Source organism: Natator depressus, chromosome 21 (assembly GCF_965152275.1).
Source record: "Natator depressus isolate rNatDep1 chromosome 21, rNatDep2.hap1, whole genome shotgun sequence".
NCBI lineage: Eukaryota > Metazoa > Chordata > Testudines > Cheloniidae > Natator > Natator depressus.
Genome location: NC_134254.1, coordinates 17,754,832 through 17,777,400, shown reverse-complemented (window position 1 = coordinate 17,777,400; position 22,569 = coordinate 17,754,832). Strand labels below are relative to the sequence as shown.

The 22,569-nt window shown below is 54.6% G+C and overlaps 1 protein-coding gene across 1 annotated transcript in view; it reads left to right on the top strand.

The window, feature by feature from the left end:
* The first annotated feature begins 1,306 nt into the window (after window positions 1-1,306).
* Window positions 1,307-22,569, top strand: part of SHISA4 (shisa family member 4) — a 40,119-nt gene continuing 18,856 nt past the window's right edge. Inside the window, exons 1-2 of the mRNA XM_074936345.1 lie at window positions 1,307-1,617; window positions 22,255-22,426. Coding sequence (XP_074792446.1) covers window positions 1,545-1,617; window positions 22,255-22,426 — 245 coding nt within the window. The 5' untranslated portion in view covers window positions 1,307-1,544. The remainder of the gene's footprint in view (window positions 1,618-22,254; window positions 22,427-22,569) is intronic.

The following is a 22,569-nucleotide window of genomic DNA, read 5'->3' as shown; positions in this document are numbered from 1 at the left end:
CACAGTGGGGGGACACACTGGGCACACACACACACACTGGGAGAGACACACTAGAGGCTCACACACACGGACACACACTGGGGGGACACGCTAGGCACGCACGCACACACTAGGGGAGACACACTGGGTACACACACACATTGGGTGGACACATGCTAGGCACACACACACACACACTAGGGGAGACACACTGGGCACACACACTGGGCACGCACACACATTAGGGGTACACACACACACTGCGGGGACACACGCTAGGCACACACGCACACACTAGGGGAGACACACTGGGCACACACACACACATTAGGGGCACACACACACACTTGGGGGACATATGCTAGCCACGCACACACACACTAGGGACTCACACACACACATTAGGAGGACACACGCTAGGCACGCACACACACACTAGGGGAGACACACTGGGAACACACACACACATTAGGGGCACACACACACATACATTGGGGGGACACACGCTAGGCATGCATGCACACACTAGGGTCTCACACACCCACACACACTGGGCACACACACATTAGGGGGACACACACACTGGGGGACACACACTAGGCATGCATGCACACACTAGGGGCTCACACACACATATTAGGGGCACACACACACACTGGGGGACAGATGCTAGGCACACACGCACACACTGGGGTCACACACACACACTGGGGAGACAAACTGGGCACACACACACACACTGGGGGGGACACATGCTAGGCATGCACACACACACACAGACACACTGGGGGAGATACACTGGGCGTGCACACACACATTAGGGGTGCGCGCACACACACACTGGGGGACACACGCTAGGCATGCACGCGCACACTAGGGGCTCACACGCACACACTGGGGGAGACACACTGGGCACACACACATTAGGGGCACACACACTCATACATTGGGGGGACACACGCTAGGCATGCATGCACACACTAGGGTCTCACACACCGGGCACACACACATTAGGGGGACACACACACTGGGGGACACACACTAGGCATGCATGCACACACTAGGGGCACACACACACACACTGAGGGGACACATGCTAGGCACACATACACACATTAGGGGCACACACACACACACTGCGGGGACACACACTAGGCATGCACACAGACACGGGGGAGACACACTGGGCACACACACACATTGGGGCACACACACCGGGGGGAGACACGATAGGCACGCACACACACACAGGGGGAGACACACTGGACACACACACACATTAGGGGCACACACACCGGGGGGGACACGCTAGGCACGCAAGCACACAATAGGGGAGACACACTGGGCACGGGCACACACGCACTGACAGCGACAGCTCGCTTTGTTCGGGGTCTGACTCCGGACTGGGCTCGGGCCGGACCCGGCTCCCGCAGCCCTGCAGCAGGGGCTGGGTTAAGCCGGCCCGGGAGGAGGGAGCTGCCGGGCCCGGGGCGGATCGCTCCGCCTGGCCGCCGAGGCCCTGGGCACCACCGGCCTCCTGGGGCTTCCAGCGGGGCGGCAGGAGGATGGGGAGTGGGGTCCCCCGAACCGCCCGGCCCCTGCTGGCCATGGTGCTCCTCAGCCTGACCGCCTCTCTGGGTAAGAGCCTGGGCTGGGCGTGGGGCGAACTCAGAGCTGGGTGTGGGGCGGCTGGGGCTGGCGATAGGGGGTGAATTCAGACCGGGCAATGGGGCGGGCAGAGCGTGGGGTGGGGGAGACAGCAGGAGGGAGAGTTCTGGTCTGTGTGCAGGGAGCGTGGGGGGCGCTGAGGTAGCGGGGGATCATGGGGCTGGGTATGGGGGGAGCGTGGGGGGCGCTGAGGTAGCGGGGGATCGTGGGACTGGGTATGGGGGGAGCGTGGGGGGCGCTGAAGTAGCGGGGGATCGTGGGGCTGGGTATGGGGGTGCGTGGGGGGTGCTGAGGTAGCGGGGGATCATGGGGCTGGGTATGGGGGGTGCGTGGGGGTGCTGAGGTAGCGGGGGATCATGGGGCTGGGTATGGGGGGAGCGTGGGGCTGGGTATGGGGGGAGCGTGGGGGGCGCTGAGGTAGCGGGGGATCGTGGGGCTGGGTATGGGGGGAGCGTGGGGGGCGCTGAGGTAGCGGGGGATCGTGGGGCTGGGTATGGGGAGAGCGTGGGGGCGCTGAGGTAGCGGGGGATCGTGGGGCTGGGTATGGGGGGTACGTGGGGGGCGCTGAGGTAGTGGGGGAGCGTGGGGCTGGGTATGGGGGGAGCGTGGGGGCGCTGAGGTAGCGGGGGATTGTGGGGGGCGCTGAGGTAGCGGGGGATCGTGGGGCTGGGTATGGGGGGAGCGTGGGGGCGCTGAGGTAGCGGGGGATTGTGGGGGGCGCTGAGGTAGCGGGGGATCGTGGGGCTGGGTATGGGGGGAGAGTGGGGGCGCTGAGGTAGCGGGGGATCATGGGGCTGGGTATGGGGGGAGCGTGGGGCTGGGTATGGGGGGAGCGTGGGGGGCACTGAGGTAGCGGGGGATCATGGGGCTGGGTATGGGGGGAGCGTGGGGGGCGCTGAGGTAGCGGGGGATCATGGGGCTGGGTATGGGGGGAGCGTGGGGGGCGCTGAGGTAGCGGGGGATCATGGGGCTGGGTATGGGGGGTACGTGGGGGGCGCTGAGGTAGCGGGGGATCATGGGGCTGGGTATGGGGGGAGCGTGGGGGCGCTGAGGTAGCGGGGGATCATGGGGCTGGGTATGGGGGGAGCGTGGGGGGCGCTGAGGTAGTGGGGGAGCGTGGGGCTGGGTATGGGGGGAGCGTGGGGGCGCTGAGGTAGCGGGGGATTGTGGGGGGCGCTGAGGTAGCGGGGGATCGTGGGGCTGGGTATGGGGGGAGCGTGGGGGCGCTGAGGTAGCGGGGGATTGTGGGGGGCGCTGAGGTAGCGGGGGATCGTGGGGCTGGGTATGGGGGGAGCGTGGGGGGCACTGAGGTAGCGGGGGATCATGGGGCTGGGTATGGGGGGAGCGTGGGGGGCGCTGAGGTAGCGGGGGATCATGGGGCTGGGTATGGGGGGAGCGTGGGGCTGGGTATGGGGGGAGCGTGCGGGGCGCTGAGGTAGCGGGGGATCGTGGGGCTGGGTATGGGGGGAGCGTGGGGGGCGCTGAGGTAGCGGGGGACCGTGGGGCTGGGTATGGGGGGAGCGTGGGGGGCGCTGAGGTAGCGGGGGATCATGGGGCTGGGTATGGGGGGAGCGTGGGGGGCGCTGAAGTAGTGGGGGATTGTGGGGCTGGGTATGGGGGGAGCGTGGGGGGTGCTGAGGTAGCGGGGGATCGTGGGGCTGAGTATGGGGGTGCGTGGGGGGTGCTGAGGTAGCGGGGGATCATGGGGCTGGGTATGGGGGGTGCGTGGGGGTGCTGAGGTAGTGGGGGATCATGGGGCTGGGTATGGGGGGAGCGTGGGGGACGCTGAAGTAGCGGGGGATCGTGGGGCTGGGTATGGGGGGAGCGTGGGAGGTGCTGAGGTAGCGGGGGATCGTGGGGCTGGGTATGGGGGAGCGTGGGGGGTGCTGAGGTAGCGGGGGATCGTGGGGCTGGGTATGGGGGGAGCGTGGGGGTGCTGACGTAACTGGGGGGGCATGAAGCAGGGTGCAGGGGAGAAAGCATGTGGGGGATGCTGCGGTAACAGAGGGGGGTGTGGGGCTGAGTGCAGGGGGAGCCTCTGGGGGGTGCTGAGGTAAATTGGTGCGGGGGTGGGGAGCGTGGCGGGTGCTGAGGTAACCGGGGATCCTGGGGCTGGGTGCGGGGAGGAGTGAATAGCAGTGGTGGATTAGCCAGTGGGCTAACAGGGTCTATGCCCAGGGGCCCTGGCCAATTGGGGCGCCCTGGCTAAATGGGTGCCCCTACGCCCTGAACCAGCTCCCTGGCAGGAGCGCTGGGTGGGACGGGGCATGCCTCCATGCCTCGACCCCATTTCCCTGGCAGGAGTGCGGGGGGGACGGGACTGCAGGCGGAAGGGGTGGGGAGGGCCCCCACTAGCTCTGGCCCAGGGCCTCACAAAACTGTAATCAGCCTGTGGTGTGTGGGGGGTGCTGTGGTAATGGGGGAGCATGGGGCTGGGTGTGGGGGGGAGCATGTGTGGGGTGCTGAGGTAACGGGGGAACATGGGGCTGGGTGTGGGGGGAGCGAGGGTGGTGCTGAGGTAACGTGGGGCTGGGGATGTGGGGGGGGGAATGTGGGCCTGGGTGCAGGGGGGAGTGTGTTGGGTGCTGCGATAACAGGGGAATATGGGGATGGGTGCAGGGGGGGAGCGTGTGTGGGGTGCTGAGATAACAGGGAGCATGGGACTGGGTGTGGAGCTCCCAAAGGGTGCCAGAAGTGGTGCTTCCTAAGGGGAACTGTCCCTAGCATCACCATGAGGCTGTGTATTTATCTGGCTCCTGTGGATTCAGCGATCCTGTAGACACCAGCCACCCCAGTCTGGGTGTTGTGGACCCAGCCCAGCCATGCTGCCCACTGAGGCACAGCACAGGGAACAGACTGTCCCATTGATCACAGGAGGGGAGGTGGGAGCAATGGCTAATCCTCCCGTATAGGGAAGGTCTGGTGCCCCAATTTCAGTATAAGATAAATCTTCAGTTTCGCGCTGGATTCTGCCTCGACTTCTGTAAACAGCCAGTGTGACTTACAGTAAGAAAACAGGTACATACAGGGGCGTGCACAGGAATAAAAATTTGGCCCTTTTGGAGGGGGACTTTCTGTGTCCCGCATAGCTGGAGGAGCTGGCTCTTCCCTCCCCGCAGTCGGAGGAGCTGGCTCTCCCCACCGTGTCCCCAGAGGACCTGGTTCTCCCCACCGCAGCACTGGGACTGGTGGAGCTGGCTCTCCTGCCCTCCCCCAGCAGCCAATGGAGCTCATTCTCCCCCGGCAGCTGGAGGAGCTGGATCTAGGGTGACCAGATGTCCCGATTTTATAGGGACAGTCCTGATTTTTGGGTCTTTTTCTTATATAGGCTCCTATTACCATAGGCGCCAACTCCAAGGGTGCTCCGGGGCTTGAGCACCCATGGGGAAAAATTGCTGGGTGCTCTGCACCCACCAGCAGCTCCCCCCCCCCCCCGCCCCAGCTCACCTCCTCCTTTGCTCCGCTCCGCCTCCTCCCCTGAGTGTGCCACTGGGTCCTGCTTCTCCCCCCTCCCTCCCAGCGCTTGTGCTGCGAAACAGCTGTTTTGTGCAGCAAGCCTGGGAGGGAAGGGGCAGGAGGGGGAAAGCAGCGTGCTTGGGGAAGGAGGTGGGGCTGGGGCTGGGATTTGGGGAGGGATCCAATAGGGCAGGGAGGGATGGAGTTGGGGCGGGGATGGGGGCACGCGAGTACCCACTGGTGCTGACAAAAGTTGGTGCCTGTGCCTATTACCGCCCACCCCCTGTCCCGATTTTTCATACTTGCTGTCTGGTCACCCTAGCTGGATCTCCCCCCACAGCCCCAGGGCTGTAGGAGCTGTCATCTCTCACCCTGGCCTGGGGCAGCTTGCTCTCCCTGCCCTGGCCCCGGAGGAGTTCTGTGCTCCCACTGATCCGGGGGCCCATGCCCCTGATTGCATGGTTGAGCCCAGAGCATTGTGTATTCCATGTCCAGAAACTTGGAATAATCAGATTCCTACAGTATTCTTTGTACCTGTATGTGCTATTGCAAACCAGGAACTGCCGTCAGTAAGCCTGTCATTCTTGCTCCTTATTCCCTCCATCAGAGAGAGTAAACCTTTAGCATGGTACAAGCTCTAGTCCCTCCATGGTGATCTGTCTTTCTTTCCTAATGAGGACAACCTGCGGGCGGGATTGAACCTGGGACCTCTGGACCTAAATGCATGAGCCTCTACTGCATGAGCTAAAAGCCGACTCACTCATCTCTAAGTAGTCTCGGTTCCACTAGAGCAGTGGGTTTCAAACTGCAACCCCCTGAGGGGTCCCGACCCCCAGTTTGAGAACCCTCTGCTAAACTATACAAACCAAGCTCATCCAGTCTTCTCTCATAAAATAGGCCTTCCATTCCCCTGATCGTCCTCGTAGCTCTTCTCTGCACCTGTTCCACTTTAAATTCATCTTTCTTGAACATGGGTGATCAGACTTGCACTCAATATTCCAAATGAGGTCTTACCAGGGCTTTCTACAATGCCATTAATACTTCTCTGTGTCTACTGGAAATGCCTCACCTGATACATCCTAGGTTTCAGAGTAGCAGCCGTGTTAGTCTGTATTCGCAAAAAGGAAAGGAGAACTTGTGGCACCTTAGAGACTCACCAATTTATCTGAGCATAAGCTTTCGTGAGCTACATCTGATGAAGTGAGCTGTAGCTCACGAAAGCTTATGCTTAAATAAATTGGTGAGTCTCTAAGGTGCCACAAGTTCTCCTTTTCTTTTTGCTGATACATCCTAGGATAGCATTTGCCTTTTTCATGGCCGCATCACATTTATGACTCATAGTCATCCTGGGATCAACTAATACACCCAGGTCTCTCTCCTCCTCTGTCACATCCAACTGATGAGGCCACAGCTTACAGCAGAAATTCTTGTTATTAGTCCCTAGGTGCATAACCTTGCACTTTGTACTATTGAATTTCATCCCATTTCTATTGCTCCAGTCCTTTAATTCATCCAATTCTTCCTGTACAATATTTCGATCCTCCTCTGTACTGATGATGCCTCCCAACTTTGTGTCACCAGCAAATTTCATTAGCTCACGTCCTCTTTTTGTGCCAAGGTCATTAATTAAACGATTAAATAATAAGAGAATCATAGAATATCAGGGTTGGAAGGGACCTCAGGAGGCCATCTAGCCCAACCCCCTGCTCAAAGCAGGACCAATAAGATCTGTCCTAACTCCCTGAGGACCTCCATTAGTAATTTTGCTGTACCTTGATAGTTCTTCCTTCTAGCCAGTTCCTTACCCACCTTACAATGCTTGTACTAAGCCCCATATTCTCCATCTTAATTAATAATTTCCCATATTGTACTATATCAAATGTTTTACTGAAGTCTCGATAGATCAGATTCACTGCATTTCCCTTGGCTAAGAAATCAGGTATCATATCAAAGAAAGACAGCAAGTTAGTCTGGCATGATCTACCTTTCGTAAACCCATGTTGTATTTTATTCCGTTTTCCATTTACCTCCGTGTCTAATTTTTTTTTTCCTTCAGAATTTGTTCTGAAGCCTTGCATGCTATTTAGGTCAGACTAGTGGGCCTGTAGTTTTCTGGATTACTTTTTTCTCCTCTTTCTTAAATATAGGTGTACAACATTTACTATTCTGCATTCATATGGTACTACCCCCGATTTGATCATTTATTACAAATCCTTGCCACTGGACTTGCACTTTCATGTGTCAGTTCTTTCTGTATTCTGGTCTGGAGATCCCCCCAACTTGAATGCATTAAACTGGTGGTTCTCAAACTTTTGTACTGATGACCCCTTTCACACAGAAAGCCTCTGAGTGCTCCCCCCCTTATAAATTAGAAACACTTTTGAATGTATTTAACACCATTATGAATGCTGGAGGCGAAGCAGGGTTTGGGGTGGAGGCTGACACCTTGCAACCCCCCATGTAAATACCTCGTGACCCCCTGAGGGGTCCCAACCCCCAGTTTGAGAACCCCTGCATTAAACTCTGTGTTTTCCTTCCACCATGGACTTGGTAGTTTCCATTTCTATATACTCATTCCCATCAGCCATCCTGCCTTTGCCCTTATGTTTAAAGCCCTGCGCAGATACACGCTCCTGTCCAAGAGTGTGAGCAGGGACAGCTGCTGGGGAGCTGGTGCCCCCCCCAGTGGGCAGGCTTATCATAGAATCATAGAATATCAGGGTTGGAAGGGACCCCAGAAGGTCATCTAGTCCAACCCCCTGCTCGAAACAGGACCAATTCCCAGTTAAATCATCCCAGCCAGGGCTTTGTCAAGCCTGACCTTAAAAACCTCTAAGGAAGGAGATTCTACCACCTCCCTAGGTAACGCATTCCAGTGTTTCACCACCCTCTTAGTGAAAAAGTTTTTCCTAATATCCAATCTAAACCTCCCCCATTGCAACTTGAGACCATTACTCCTCGTTCTGTCATCTGCTACCATTGAGAACAGTCTAGAGCCATCCTCGTTGGAACCCCCTTTCAGGTATTTGAAAGCAGCTATCAAATCCCCCCTCATTCTTCTCTTCTGCAGACTAAACAATCCCAGCTCCCTCAGCCTCTCCTCATAAGTCATGTGCTCTAGACCCCTAATCATTTTTGTTGCCCTTCGCTGGACTCTCTCCAATTTATCCACATCCTTCTTGTAGTGTGGGGCCCAAAACTGGACACAGTACTCCAGATGAGGCCTCACAAATGTCGAATAGAGGGGAACGATCACGTCCCTCGATCTGCTCGCTATGCCCCTACTTATACATCCCAAAATTCCATTGGCCTTCTTGGCAACAAGGGCACACTGTTGACTCATATCCAGCTTCTCGTCCACTGTCACCCCTAGGTCCTTTTCCGCAGAACTGCTGCCTAGCCATTCGGTCCCTAGTCTGTAGCGGTGCATTGGATTCTTCCATCCTAAGTGCAGGACCCTGCACTTATCCTTATTGAACCTCATCAGATTTCTTTTGGCCCAATCCTCCAATTTGTCTAGGTCCTTCTGTATCCTATCCCTCCCCTCCAGCATATCTACCACTCCTCCCAGTTTAGTATCATCCGCAAATTTGCTGAGAGTGCAATCCACACCATCCTCCAGATCATTTATGAAGATATTGAACAAAACCGGCCCCAGGACCGACCCCTGGGGCACTCCACTTGACACCGGCTGCCAACTAGACATGGAGCCATTGATCACTACCCGTTGAGCCCGACAATCTAGCCAGCTTTCTACCCACCTTATAGTGCATTCATCCAGCCCATACTTCCTTAACTTGCTGACAAGAATACTGTGGGAGACCGTGTCAAAAGCTTTGCTAAAGTCAAGAAACAATACATCCACTGCTTTCCCTTCATCCACAGAACCAGTAATCTCATCATAAAAGGCGATTAGATTAGTCAGGCATGACCTTCCCTTGGGGCAGTACAGCCACATCGGAGGAGCTGCCCGGGCTGGGCTCCTGTGAGCGACGGCCCAACATACTGCTGCTTTCGCCACCGCAGTTCCTGGCCCGGTTGCTGGGCATGGCCCTGCTGGTCTCGCTCTTTGTCACTAGAGCCCTGCACATCCACGGAATCCGCGTTATATCCATGAATGTCAGCTGTGAATCTGCACAGGGCTCTACCCATGTTCTACATCACCATTACTGTTGACAACTGAGGAAAATTATTCATTTAGTTTTGTACCTCGATTATCCTTACTTTCTACCCCATCCTCACGGCATAGCGGCCCCACTTCTTTTCCTATTCTATTTATTTTATATAGTTAAAGAACATTTTACTATTTATTTTATTTTCCTTCTAATTCAGCTTCACTTCCAGCAACTCTCTTTACCCCTATACTCTCTGACATCCAAAACAGAGCTTTGTTTGCTGATCAGTCCCTCCTTCCATTCTTTGTAGGCCCTCTGCTTACTCCTGATGTCCTTTCTGAAGTGTTTATTCATTCAGTTAGATCTGCAGCCCTTCCCTACAAATTTTATGCCCTTGCTTGGGATGCAAATTCCAGATGGAATTTCTTTAAGTCAAAGGTAGAGAAAGTAAGTCTCTTTCTCTTCCATTGGTTCCATTGCTAGAAGTCAGGGAAGAGTTGTTTAGTCTCCACACATGGTTTTAATATACAGGAATAGGAAAATCAGGTAAGTGAGAATATAGTAATGGATAAAGGAACTCCAGAAGATAAGCATATGGACAGCAAAAGGACTATGCCAAATCCTGCTAAGAAATTGAGTGAGGTCAGAGAGAAGACAATTGAGATGTTTTTGTGCTAATGCAAGGAGCCTCAGCAACAAAATGGAGGAACTACAACTCTTGGTGCAGGACATTAGAGGGATAACAGAAACACGGTGGACTAGCACTAATAGCTGGAAGACAAGTGTTGAAGGTATGTGTTGTTCAGGAGAGAGAGAAATAAGTAAGTCTCCTCCACATTGAGGTCCCTGAGCTCTTCAGTCCAGTTGATTTCACTAACTAGTTCCCTTAATTTATCAAATTCTTCCCTTTTGCAATTGAAAACCTTAGTTATGACATGATTTTGATAATCAAAAGGTCCGACTGGCTAAGCGGCAGTTCTGCAGAAAAGGACCTGGGGATTACAGTGGATGAGAAGCTGGATCTGAGTCAGCAGTGTGCCCTTGTTGCCAAGAAGGCCAACGGCATATTGGGCTGCATTAGTAGGAGCATTGCCAGCGGATCGGGGGAAGTGATTATTCCCCTCTATTTGGCACTGGTGAGGCCACACCTGGAGTATTGCATCCAGTTTTGGGGCCCCCCCCCCACTACAGAAAGGATGTGGACAAATAGGAGAGAGTCCAGCAGAGGGCAACGAAAATGATCAGGGGGCTGGGGCACATGACTTACGAGAGGCTGAGGGAACTGGGCTTGTTTAGTCTGCAGAAGAGAAGGGTGAGGGGGGATTTGATAGTAGCCTTCAACTACCTGAAATGGGGTTCCAAAGAGGATGGAGCTAGGCTGTTCTCAGTGGTGGCAGATGACAGAACAAGGAGTAATGGTCTCAAGTTGCAGTGGGGGAGGTTTAGGTTGGATATTAGGAAAAACTATTTCACTAGGAGGGTGGTGAAGCACTGGAATGGGTTACCTAGGGAGGTGGTGGAATCTCTCGCTCACTCGCTCAGTTTAGAGCTGGCTCAGGGGATTGGGGTACAGGAGGGGGTGTGGGCTCTGGCTGAGGGTGTGGGCTCTGGGGTGGGGCCAGAAATGAGTTCAGGTTGTGGGAGGGGGCTCCAGGCTGAGGCAGTGGGTTGGTATGTGGGAGGGGGTTAGGGCTCTGGCTGGGGGCACGGGCTCTGGGGTGGGTCCGGGGATGAGGGATTTGGGATGCAGGAGGGTGCTCTGGGCTGCAACCGAGGGGTTCAGAGGGTGGGAGGGGGATCGGGGCAGGATGCGGAGGGGAGGGCTCTGGCTGGGGGTATGGGCTCTGGGATGGGGCTGGGGATGAGCGGTTTGGGGTGCAGGAGGGTGCTCTGGGCTGGGACCGAGGGATTTGGAGTGCAGGAGAGGGATCAGGGCTGGGGCAGGGGGTTGGGGCGTGGGGGTGGTCAGGGGTGCAGGCTCCGGGCGGCATTACCTCGGGCGGCTCCCAGAAGCAGCGGCATGTCCCCCCTACGGCTACTATGCGGAGGTGCAGCCAGGCGGCTCTGTGTGCTGCCCCGTCCGCAGGAGCTGCAGAGCTGGTGCTTGGGGCAGGGGCAGCACGTGGCACCCCCTGACTGACCCTATGCCTAGGAGCTGGAGGGAAGACATGCCGTTGGTTCCGGGAGCTGCGCAGAGCCACATCAGGCAGGGAGCCTGCCTTAGCCCCTCTGTGCTGCCGACTGGACTTTTGACGGCCCGCTCAGCAGTTGAAAACCGGACACCTGGCAACCCTAGCCTGGTATGAAGGCCCTCCAGTGTAAGAAAGAGGGGGCAATGGGCCCTGGGCCTTTGTAACTTGCTCCCTTCTTCCCCCAGAAGCCCATCCTCACAGCCCGTTTGTCAGCCTTTGTGGTGCTCTGGAAAGCCCACATTATCTTCAGGCTCATGAAAAAATGGGGACTGGGTTGGGTTGGGGTGGGATTCTGGGGGTCAATTCACTGCAGTCACATTTCTGTTGCCACTGTGTGTCTGAACTTATCTGGAAAGGAAAGACGGGTCTGTTTATTTTAGTGTATTTTAAAAAACATCATCAAGGACACCAAAGCCAGAGCAATAACTCTATTATTACACAGCATACATTTAAATGAATACACACCGCCCTGCCAGCAGGCTCAGCTCTGCTCTGGGGGGCTTCTTCTGTGAGGGGAGGCAGTTCAGTCTTTATGAACCATGAGTTCTTGGCCTTGAGTGAGTTTGCCAATAAGGGCTTGTTGTCACGAGGAAAAAGCGTGTTTTGAAAAGGTGATCACTGGCATGTTTCAAAATCCAAGCGTAGGCTTGGCCCCTTGTAGTTTCAAACTAGCTAATACCTTAAAATGACTGTTTGCCCTGTCTGCAGTAGGATTGAAAATGTGTTAGCTATCATGGTCTCCAACAAACACATTTGTCAAGTGTGGGCAAGCCCTTAGTGCAGAGTAAGATGGGGAGGTTGTGAAGTAGGACCTGGAACTGATACCCCCCAATCATCTCTACTGAGTTGGGCTGGATTCATGCTAGCGACTTCTCAGCCAAGGCTCTGTAGTTCAATCCACTCCCTGTCCCCATCAGTGCGAGTGTGACACCTTCAGGAATGATGCTTGTTTGGGGGAAAGGGTGACTTGCCCTAAGTAGGTGTACAAGACCTTAGTAAAAAGGATTGTGACGTGCACAGGAATGTTACCACCAGTTAGTGAGAGACCTAGGGCTAGGATTCATGGTCTGCCCGCTTGCAACTCTGTGCACTTTTCTGTACGCTACAGGGCACCTCTGAGCACTCTTACCAAAACAGTGATGTTTTAAAGTAGGCTTGGCAGAATTTGATGTTTTTAAATAACTTTGATGGATAATATCTGTTTTAAGCATTTTTTTTTCTGCATAGATTTAAATTTGCACAGTTGGGGGAAATTATAGGTCAGATAATTAATGACAGCCGATGTTTAATGATGATAGATGTTGATATTGAAAAAAGTTAAAGTTTTATAACTATTAAAACACAAATTGTCAACATTATATGTCAAAATATACAAAGTATATCCTTAAACCAACAAATTATACCTGTTTTTACGATTCATTCATTAGTCCATTTGTAACAATCTTAATTCACAGTTTAAATCACTGGATTTTGACTACTAAGATCTCAGGTTGCATTTTCACATACTCTGACTTTCTGTACATTTATTTTATTATCACAGAAATATTTGTTCATAGGTTTGTGTTTGTATGGTGAAATTGATTTTTACCAATAAACATCTAAGCCTTCCAAGTTTATTTACAAGTTACGTGGGTAGGTGTGATGACTCTTCCAAATGCAAAAGGACCATGCCACGTGATTTGGCATGTCTGGAGGGGAAGCCCACCTACCCTCAGAGGCTGGGAGCCTTACCAGGGTGCTGCCTGTCGGTGCTGCTTGGGACTCCAACTTCCACATCTGCCTCTAGTGCCACATTGTCTAATAAACTGTAACTTCCCTCAACCCTTTGGCTCCTGGAAGGGAGCAGGAACCTTACCTGCATCCCAGAGCCTCCTGACTGATGGTGACAGGGGCCGGCAGGGATTGACAGCTGGGGGTATCCAGCACAGATGAGTGGCATTTTTTGTTTGCAGCAGTCTCTAATAGTAACTACTGTATTCACAGGAATAACCTTATCTCTTATCAGTCTCTTATCAACACTCAGCCCTTTATTACACAGCCCTTAAAATGACCTGGACAGGGGAAAAGCTAGGCCCTGGGCTCTTGTTTGCTTCTTCACAAATCTGAAGAAAGCCTGGAAAGATTCTTCACCAAAGAGTTTATGTACTTTTCGTTGTTTTTTTACATTTGAAATTCTAGTCTGGTATGTGGGCAGTCTCTTGTTTGAAAAGAGAGCCGGTCAGATTATTACATCACTGCACTGAGAAAGTGACATCTCTGTGACAGTGAGGTGGTCAGCCTGCTTAAAACTCCTATTTAGTGTCAATGCCCAAGAAAGCCATGACTAAAAAATGGCTGTTAAAATTCAGCCTCTCTGGCCTTGCTGAGAAAGCTCACAGCCCATGATTCTGACACCTCCCATAAATCTTCAGCATAACCAGAGAAGTCCAGACTTGATACCGATGATATCTGTAACCTAAAATTAATAATAAAATTCCAAGCAGAAAAAAGTGAAAACGGAAATGTCTTCCTTCTAGGTTATCTTTCTGTTGCAGAATGAAGCAAAACAACAAAACAGAATGGGCACAAACAATCTTATCTTTCCATTGTAGGTCATCAGTAGACAGGAAAATCAGACTCTCCTTTAGCCTTCTGGGTAGCCCCTGCTACTTTTCAGATGTTGCTGTTTTAGATGCTCTGGTTCAATAACTTGCTGCACTGAGTTGTGTACCAAAACAAGGACAATGAGTCAGGGGGTTGGACTAGATGACCTTCTGGGGTCCCTTCCAACCCTGATATTCTATGATTCTATGATTCTATGATTCAGTGCTGGCTCCTTTGCAGCCCGTCAGGCTTTGCAATTATTTGTTGTTTGCTTGCTCGAGTGCAGTTATTCTTATCATTATGGCTGAGCAGATATTTCAGTTCCAACATCCTGTATGCAATGGGTTATAGTCTCCCACGCAAGTGCTTCTGGGGCTGTATTGTCTCAGGCTAGCTCTCCTTTCCACGATGTGCTGTGTGAGCCACATGTGAGGGTAGTTGTTTGGAAAGTTCTGAGAAAAACCTCAATCAAATTCCACTGCTTATTGTGTTCAAATGTAGGTACTTTTTCCTGGCTGAATACATATTAGATACATTGTGCTTATGTAACCCACCCACCTCCTGGGTGTGGTGTTCTGTCCCATCTAGTGGCACCGAGACCATTTAGAGAGAGATCAATATGCCTGTTCTACACCCTTAGCTAACAGCCATATGGCGTTTATCTGATGCAGATTCATGCACTAAGCTCCAGAGGTCCCAGGTTCAGTCCCCCCTGCTGATGACTGGGGTTTGTTGGTGTTACACTTAGTCTGTAGAGCTGGGTGTAGGCTCCTTAGCTGAGAACTTCCGAGCCTTTATGGTAACCCCCAGCTGCACAGGAATAAGGTTTTCTGAAGGGGGATGATGTCATGCTGAAATGCAGGAGGCATCTGTGTGTACAGCAGCACGGTCCTTGTGAGGATTCTACTGTCTTCCCCACACTGTTCTGCAGCCTCCTATTGCAGTGCTCCGGAAAGCTAGTAGGCCCTCCAGTGACTATTCAGAACGGGCTTCATTGTCCATTGTGTTAGGCAGCATGTGACACTGCTTGGTGTTCTACCGCCCTGTGGTGCTCCTTCAGGTTCCAAGGTCTAGCTGCCTCAGAAACACCGCTGGGTTTGTCTCTGTTGCAGCATGAGGGTGGATCAACCAATCTCAAGCCAAGGCAGTGCAGCCACACTCGCAGTGCAGCCACACTCACAGTGCACACATGTTCAGTGGTGTTCTGCTATGCCTCCTGCCCAGGTTGGTTTGCAGTTATTCATCTCAGTTGAATAGCCTGTCCAGCTCCTGTGGTTGCTGAGCTGGCTGTCATAGAAGTTAAGCCCACAAGGGACCGTTATGATCATATAGTCCAGAGGTGGGCAAACTACGGCCCGCAGGCCATATCCAGCCCGCAGGACCCTCCTGAGCTCCTGGCCCCGGAGCTCTTGGCCCCAGAGGCTAGCCCCCGGTCCCTCCCCTGCTGTCCTCCCTCCCCCGCAGCCTCAGTTCACTGCGCCTCCGGTGCAATGCTCTGGGTGGCACAGCTGTGAGCTCCTGCCGGGCAGCGTGGCTGGCTCTGGCCAGTAGCGGGGTGGGGTGTGGGGTTGGAAAAGGGGCAGAGGGTCCCGGGGGCAGTCAGGGGACAGGGAACAGGGGGTGGTTGGATGGGGCAGAGGTTCTGGGGTGTGGCTGTCAGGGGACAGGGAGCGGGGGGGGTTGGATAGGGAGTGGGGTCCTGAGGAGGTGGTTAGGGGTGGGGGTGTCCCGAGAGGGGGCGGTCAGGGGACAAGGAGCAGGGGGGGTTGGATGGGTCGGGGGTTCTGAGGCGGGCAGTTAGGGGGCAGGAAGTGGGAGGGGGCAGATAGGGGGCAGTCTGTTTGGGGAGGCACAGCCTTCCCTACCCGGCCCTCCATACAGTTTGGCAACCCCAATGTAGCATTCGGGCCCAAAAGTTTGTCCACCCCGATAAAGTCTGACTTCCTGCCAGCCAGGGGCGGATGGCACAAAGAACATTTGTGCCCGCCCCCCCACACTCCCTGCCATGGGGCCCTGCCCCCTGCTCCTCACCTTCCCCCATGGCTCTGCCTCCTGGCCTGGCCAAAAGCTGGTTGGCGGTAAGAGCTGCCCAGGGAGTCTGAGCCACTGTGCGGAGCCTTGGACCCTCCACCTGCCCTGGGTGGCGCACCCTGGGGGACAGGGACACTGGCATCCCAGCACCTCACCCAGGGCAGGCGGAGGGTCTGTGGTTCCCCACAGCTGCCTGGGCTACCTGGGTAGCTCTTACTGCAGCCTAGGGTGACCATACATCCCATTTTGCCTGGGACAGTCCCCTTTTTAACCCTGCCACAGACGTCCCAACTTTTTTGGCAAAACTGGGCATTTGTGCTGTGTGCTCTTACCAGCTGATCATCAGTTGGCAAGAGCAAATGGGACAAATGCCCAGTTTTGTGAAAAAGGGGTTGGGGGGTAAGTGGTTGGGCTAGGGGTGTGAGTGGTGGGGTACAGGGGGGTGACCAGTGGGGGGAGGATTCGGGCCAGGTCTGTGCAGGGCAGGGGCTCAAGAGAGGGGCTCGAGCCAGGTCCACGCAGGGTGGGCGTGGGGGCAGGACCGGCCTTAAGGGTGGGCCACCCCGGCGACCTCCCGGGGTGCCATAATCAAGCAGGTGCCATGCGGCAATGCAGAGGTGTGCGTGGCTGGTGTAAAGTCAGAAACTGCTCCCAGCTGGCAGGAGAGTGCCATAGCAGGTGGTGCCCAGATTTCTCTGGGCTTCCTCCCAGAGGAGGAATATGGGGGGAGTGAGCGGTGACACGCACATACTGCTCACCCCCAACGTTCCCTTGTGCCGCCCTAGGGGGCTGGGGGGGGGGAGTGAAAAGCAACACCAATTCCGTTCATTCAGGTCACTTTCCCCCACCTGGGCTGTGCTGGGAGGCGAGCATCAGGGCCTGCTGCTCTCTTCTCTCCCCTTACGCAGCCCAGGTGGGGCAAGTGACCTGGATGAAGGGAGCCCTGATGTTGCTCCTCGCTCCCCCGCCACTCACATCCCCCAGGGGTGCATGAGGAGGAGCAGCATTTGAGGGGGGAGCAAGCAGCAATGCCAGCTGCTCCATGCATACAGGTCAGTTTCCCCACGTGGGTGCAGGAGGGTGGTGCAGGGGTTAGGGGCAAAGGGGGAACAGTGCAGGGATTAGGGGCACAGAAGGGGGTGGAGTGCAGGGGGGATGGGGAGTCTGGGGAGCCCACATGGGCCAGGGACAATGTGGGGGGGTGCCCTGCCCACAGGGGCTAGGAGAGCTGTTTTCTTGAAGGCCAGCCCTGGGAGGGGGAGAGGGGCTCAGAACCAAGGGGATGGAGGAGAGTGGCTTGGGACCGGGCGGGGAGGGGGAGAGGGGCTCGGGCCACATCCGTGGGGGGGGATCAGGAAGAGAGGCTCGGACTAGGTCTATGCGTGGGGGGCAGGGGGTCTGGGGAGAGGGTTTGGGTGAGCAGCTCAGCCAGCTCCATGTGTGGCAAATATACTCACCCTACTACAGCCGGGCTCTGGCTTCTGGCCTGACCACGAGGAAAGAGGAGAAGCGGGGCAGCGGGGCCCCGGGAGGCTGAGGGGAGAGAAGGAGCAGGAGGGGAGGGCGGGAGTTCCAGCAATTGTGTTTTGGGGCCGCCAAATTGGTCAGGGCCCTTGGGCATGGGTCCCATTGGCCTGTGCGGTAATCTGCTGCTGCTGCCAGCTCTTTCGGAGATTCTCCTCCAAGCTCCCTTCCCAGACTCTTGCTCTCAGCAAGGCTCATGGCCATGGCAGGGCAAAGAGGCGTCAGGGAGGGAAGTCATCCATGTGGCTTCCTGCAGCACAGCACTGGGCTGGGACGTAGCCTCATGCTATAAAGCCCAGCACCTGTCTAGCATAGCAGCAACCTTCCTGGCTCCATTTCCCAGGGACTATTTACAACCTCTGCTCCCAGATGGCTTCAGAAAGCACTGGTCCGCTGTGCCAGCTGCAGGCCATAAATAGAGCAGGCTCAGCAGCAGCGGTGGCGTTCCTGAAAGAGGAGCTGCTTCTGGCTCTGCGAGTGTCACTGGACACACTGCAGCCTCAGCACAATGCAGGCTAAAGGGCACCTCCAGGAGCTCTGGGAAGGCCAAGGGCCGCCGAGTCGCCAGCCCCAAGTGTTCAGTCGTCAGCAGGCAGGCCCCCAAATCATCAGATTTCAGAGCATCCTAGATGCTGGGGTTCTTTACCTTTGGTTCCTGAGCATTTAGGGTTGCCATCCTCAGGCCCCGGCAACTAGGGGGCTAGAAGCACACTTGGCAGATTGTAAGGCTTTAGGGTTGGGATAAAATCCCCCGGGTTGGCAATGTTGCGTGGGCTTTTTAACAGGAGCTGCACTGAGTATCTTGCTGTCTCTGGCCAGAAAAGGGCTCATACAGTAACTCATTCAAGGGCTTGAAGTGCAGTCACAGCCCCACCCCTACTCCACACCCAGTGTGTGGCACCCAGAGCCATAACCCCCAGCCCCCATAGAGTCATAGAAATGTAGGACTGTAAGGGACATTGGACCTTGAGAAGTCAAGTCCTGTCCCCTGCGCTGGGGCAGGACCAAGTAAACCTAGACCACCCCGACAGGTGTGTGTATAACCTGTTCTTAAAAACCTCCCATGAGGGGATCCCAAGGGAGGTCACGGGAGCCTGGTCCAGTGCTGCTATGCCCACTGCGTGCAGATGTGTTCACCCCATCTCAGAAAAGATATATCAGAATTGGAAAAGGTTCAGAAAAGGGCAACAAAAATGATTAGGGGTATAGAACGGCTTCTGTATGAGGAGAGATTAATAAAACTGGGTCTTTTCAGCTTGGAAAAGAGGCGACAAAGGGGGGATATGATAGAGGTCTATAAAATCATGAGTGGTATAGAGAAAGTAAATAAGGAAGTGTTATTTACTCCTTCTCATAATACAAGAACAAGGGGCCACCAAATGAAATTAATAGGTAGCAGGTTTAAAACAAACACAAGAAAGTATTTTTTCATGCAACACACTGTCAACCTCTGGAACTCCTTGCCAGAGGGTGTTGTGAAGGCCAATACTATAAGGGGGTTCAAAAGGGAGCTAGATAGATTCATGGAGGATAGGTCCATCAATGGCTACTAGCCAGGATGGGCAGGGATGCTGTCCCTAGCCTCTGTTTGCCAGAAGCTGGGATTGGGTGACAGGGCATGGATCACTTGATGATAACCTGTCTGTTCATTCCCTTTGGGGCACCTGCCATTGGCCACTGTCAGAGGACAGGATAGTGGGCTTAATGGACCTTTGGTCTGACCCAGTATGGCCGTTCTTATGTTCTTATGCTATCTGTACAGATAGAATTTTTTTCCTAATACCTAACCTAAATCTCCCTGGCTGCAGGTTAAGCCCATTACTTCTTGTCCTATCTCCAGTGATCATGGAGAACAACTGATCACCATCCTCTTTATAACAGCCCTTAGCATATTAATGCCCCCCACCCCATTAGTCTTCTTTTCTCAAGGGCTGGGTTCAATATCTAGGGGTTGTCTTAACATTACAAATCAGAATCAACTCCAGTCCTCACCCAGTAATCTGGGAAAACTAAACACCACCCCATGGCGCCTCTAAGAGACAATACTTCTCCACTCACAGGCAGTGAGTCTGTGTATAACAACAGAAAACTTTTATTAAAAGGGAAAGGGGACTCAGCATTAATTTGGGAAAACACCTTAATTCAAAAGTATGCAAACAATAAGTCAACCCCTGCCCCCAGTATCTTGGGCAATGCCCTTTGCATGATTTTCTTCACCCACTTTTGCGGTGTGACATGTGAGGGATGAATGTCCCTTTAACACATCACTCTCCTTTTCTCTCCTCTGCACCACACTCAGCTGGTTGTCTGAGGTCAGTGAAGTCCCAGTATTCTGGGTTGTGTGCCACTCACTGCCAGCTCTGCTTCTACCTGCAATTCCGTATTCTGAGATTTCACCGCTTAGCCCAGTGAGTTCTTAGTGGTTTCACTGGGTAGTGGGGAACCTCATTGCTGCTGCAGGCTCTCCACTGTCTTTCACTGTAACAATGACCCCACCCCATGTCTAAAGTTCAGTCCCCTACCCGTGTCATCAATGATTTCAGCTCTAGTAATCCCTGAGCAGAAACAAAGACTCTTACGTGAGTGCATAGGTGGCATGTAATGGAGGCCAGGGACTAAGCCTCCCCAACCCTCGTGCCAATGTGGGGGGGCAGTGGCGGATTTGGAGCCCCCTGAAAAGCTCCCACCGTGGCCCCAGGGCTGGAGGAGCTCTTGTTCCCCGCTGTGACTCCAGAGCCATGGCGGGGCACAGAGCTTATCCAGTCTCGGGTGGGGGAGAAGAGTGAGTGGGGGCGGGGCCTCAGAGCGGGGCGGGAAGAGGCGAGTGGGGGTAGAATGGGGGTAGGGCCCTGGGTGGAACAGTGCGGGGCCACGGGAGAAGGGGTGGAAAGGGGGAGAGGCTCCAGGCTTGGCGCTCCAGCCAGGACAGAGAGTTCCGAGGCTCAGAGCTTGACCCCAGCCAGGGCTGAGCTCTCAGCACCCCCCTCTGGTTGGGACCACAGGAGGGTGCTGAGAGCAGCAAGTGGGGGCAGGTCCTCAGCCGGAAGAGGCAGGCAGGGGGCTAGCCTCCTCAAGGGGAAGCTTCACCCGCCGCTCATGCATGAGCGAGATCAGCTTTATCATTAACACTGTGTAAAGGAAAGTCAGACAGCTTCAGGAACTCCCCGTCACCGGAGAAGAACATGTTAGCATCTGTCTGACTTCTACTTTGATTTGGCCGCGCTACACCCAGCTTGGGGAGTGAAGCTCCACTTAGGGTGATCCCCTCAGTTAGGGCATAGTCAAGGGAGTTCTGCTGCCCTTTAGTCATAGAATCAGGATAAGGGCGTTCCAGACTAAAGCCACTTTTAACCCCAAACACCCACACTTGATCACTTTGGCAAAGCAGGTCTGCTGATCACCTAGGGAAAGTTGGGGTGCAAATGTGGTCTGAAGTCCTGAAGTCTTTTCCTTCAGTGCATCAGTAGATGTCGGGGAGAGCTCCTTCAGACCCTGCTCACATAAACAAAACCAAGTCCTGTGCCAGGGAAATCCTGGAATCCTCATTCCTGTAAGCCAGGGCCTCCCCCTCGAGGAGCGAGGGCTGAGTGCCAATAGCCATGTCCCCAGCTGTCCTCAGTGAGTACCTTGCACTAGGAGCAAGCATTAGGTTTGAGGGTTTTAACCCCTTCACATATTTTTCAAGGTGACACCATATCCTTACGCCAGTAGAATAATGTTGTTATGGTAACATGGTGGCATCGCACAGCCACCTCCGAAGGTAGCTCCCGGAGTGGGATGCTTGGGAGGGGGCTGGCACAGCTTGTGTATGGGGAGGTGTGTGTTGGGGACCAGCCTGGCCTCAAAACGCTTTGGTTTGAAATGAATCTTGCTGCCCACCCCTGGTTCAGCCACCAAACTGCAGAATCAGTTGTTCACTGCGCTGGAGTGGCTCTCTCCAGGGTGAGTGGGTCGCCAGCGCTTCCCGTCTAATGGCTCTGTGCCCGAGAGGGGCCCAATCTGTCGGGCCAATGAGCATGTACTCACAGCCCTGCTCTCTGTGGAAGGAGGAGCCAGGCAGGCCCCTGCTTTTTTGTCCTGCCTGATGTCCTGATGCATTTTTACCGTGTGCCCTTCTCTGGTATGAGTAGGGGGAGGGGCGGAGCTTGCCTGGAGCCCTGCTCCAATCCATATTCTATACCCTGCTGCCATGTGAGTCTCCTTGGCCACGCTTGCCAGGTGCCCATCCGGGATGGATGTCCCAGCCTGACGCAAGGCAGTGAGAAAGGGACTACTCCAGACGCTCTAGCCTTCAGAGAGGGCAGTTCATCTCCTGCCAGGCCTCTGAGCTGTGCCCCAATAACCACGCCATTAGCTGTGAACGTCTTCCTGCTGCCACCTTGAGTGGGCAGGGACTCTGCATGCACAGGTCCAGCTTGAGGGACTTGTCCTTGGAAAGCATGGCTGAACGCTTCCCCAGTTGGGAACACAGAAGAACCGGAGCAGAGGCCATGGCAGTCTGCTGCAGCAAGAGCCAGTGTTGCTCTGGACACCTCTTTGCAGCCATCACTGAACTGGGAAAGGGGCAGCAGGAACACTGGACCTGGTGTAGAGCTCCCCAGACCCTGCCTGCATTCTAATTCCTGGGTTGGAGAGGTGGGGATCCTCCCCAGCTGGGGGCTCGGAAAGGCCCGGGGGGGTCTGATATCTGGCTTCTCTCTCCACAGGCTTGGCGGACGAAGACTGCTTATGGTACCGGGACGAGAACGGTTCGTGGCACCCTGGCTTTGACTGCAACTTCCTCACCTTTTGCTGCGGCCACTGTTACCAGCGCTACTGCTGCACCGACCGCCTGAAGCTCATCACAGAGCGGCAGCAGAAGCACTGCCTTGCTTTCAGGTGAGAGGGGCACGGAGCCTGGCCAGAGCTCCTGCTTGGGCACGCTGGTCCCACTGGGAACGACTGTGTCCTAGCACAGGGAGGGAGTGTTGACAGGGTTATGGACAGGCGATTTGAGCCTGAGAATCCTGTCTTCAATTCCA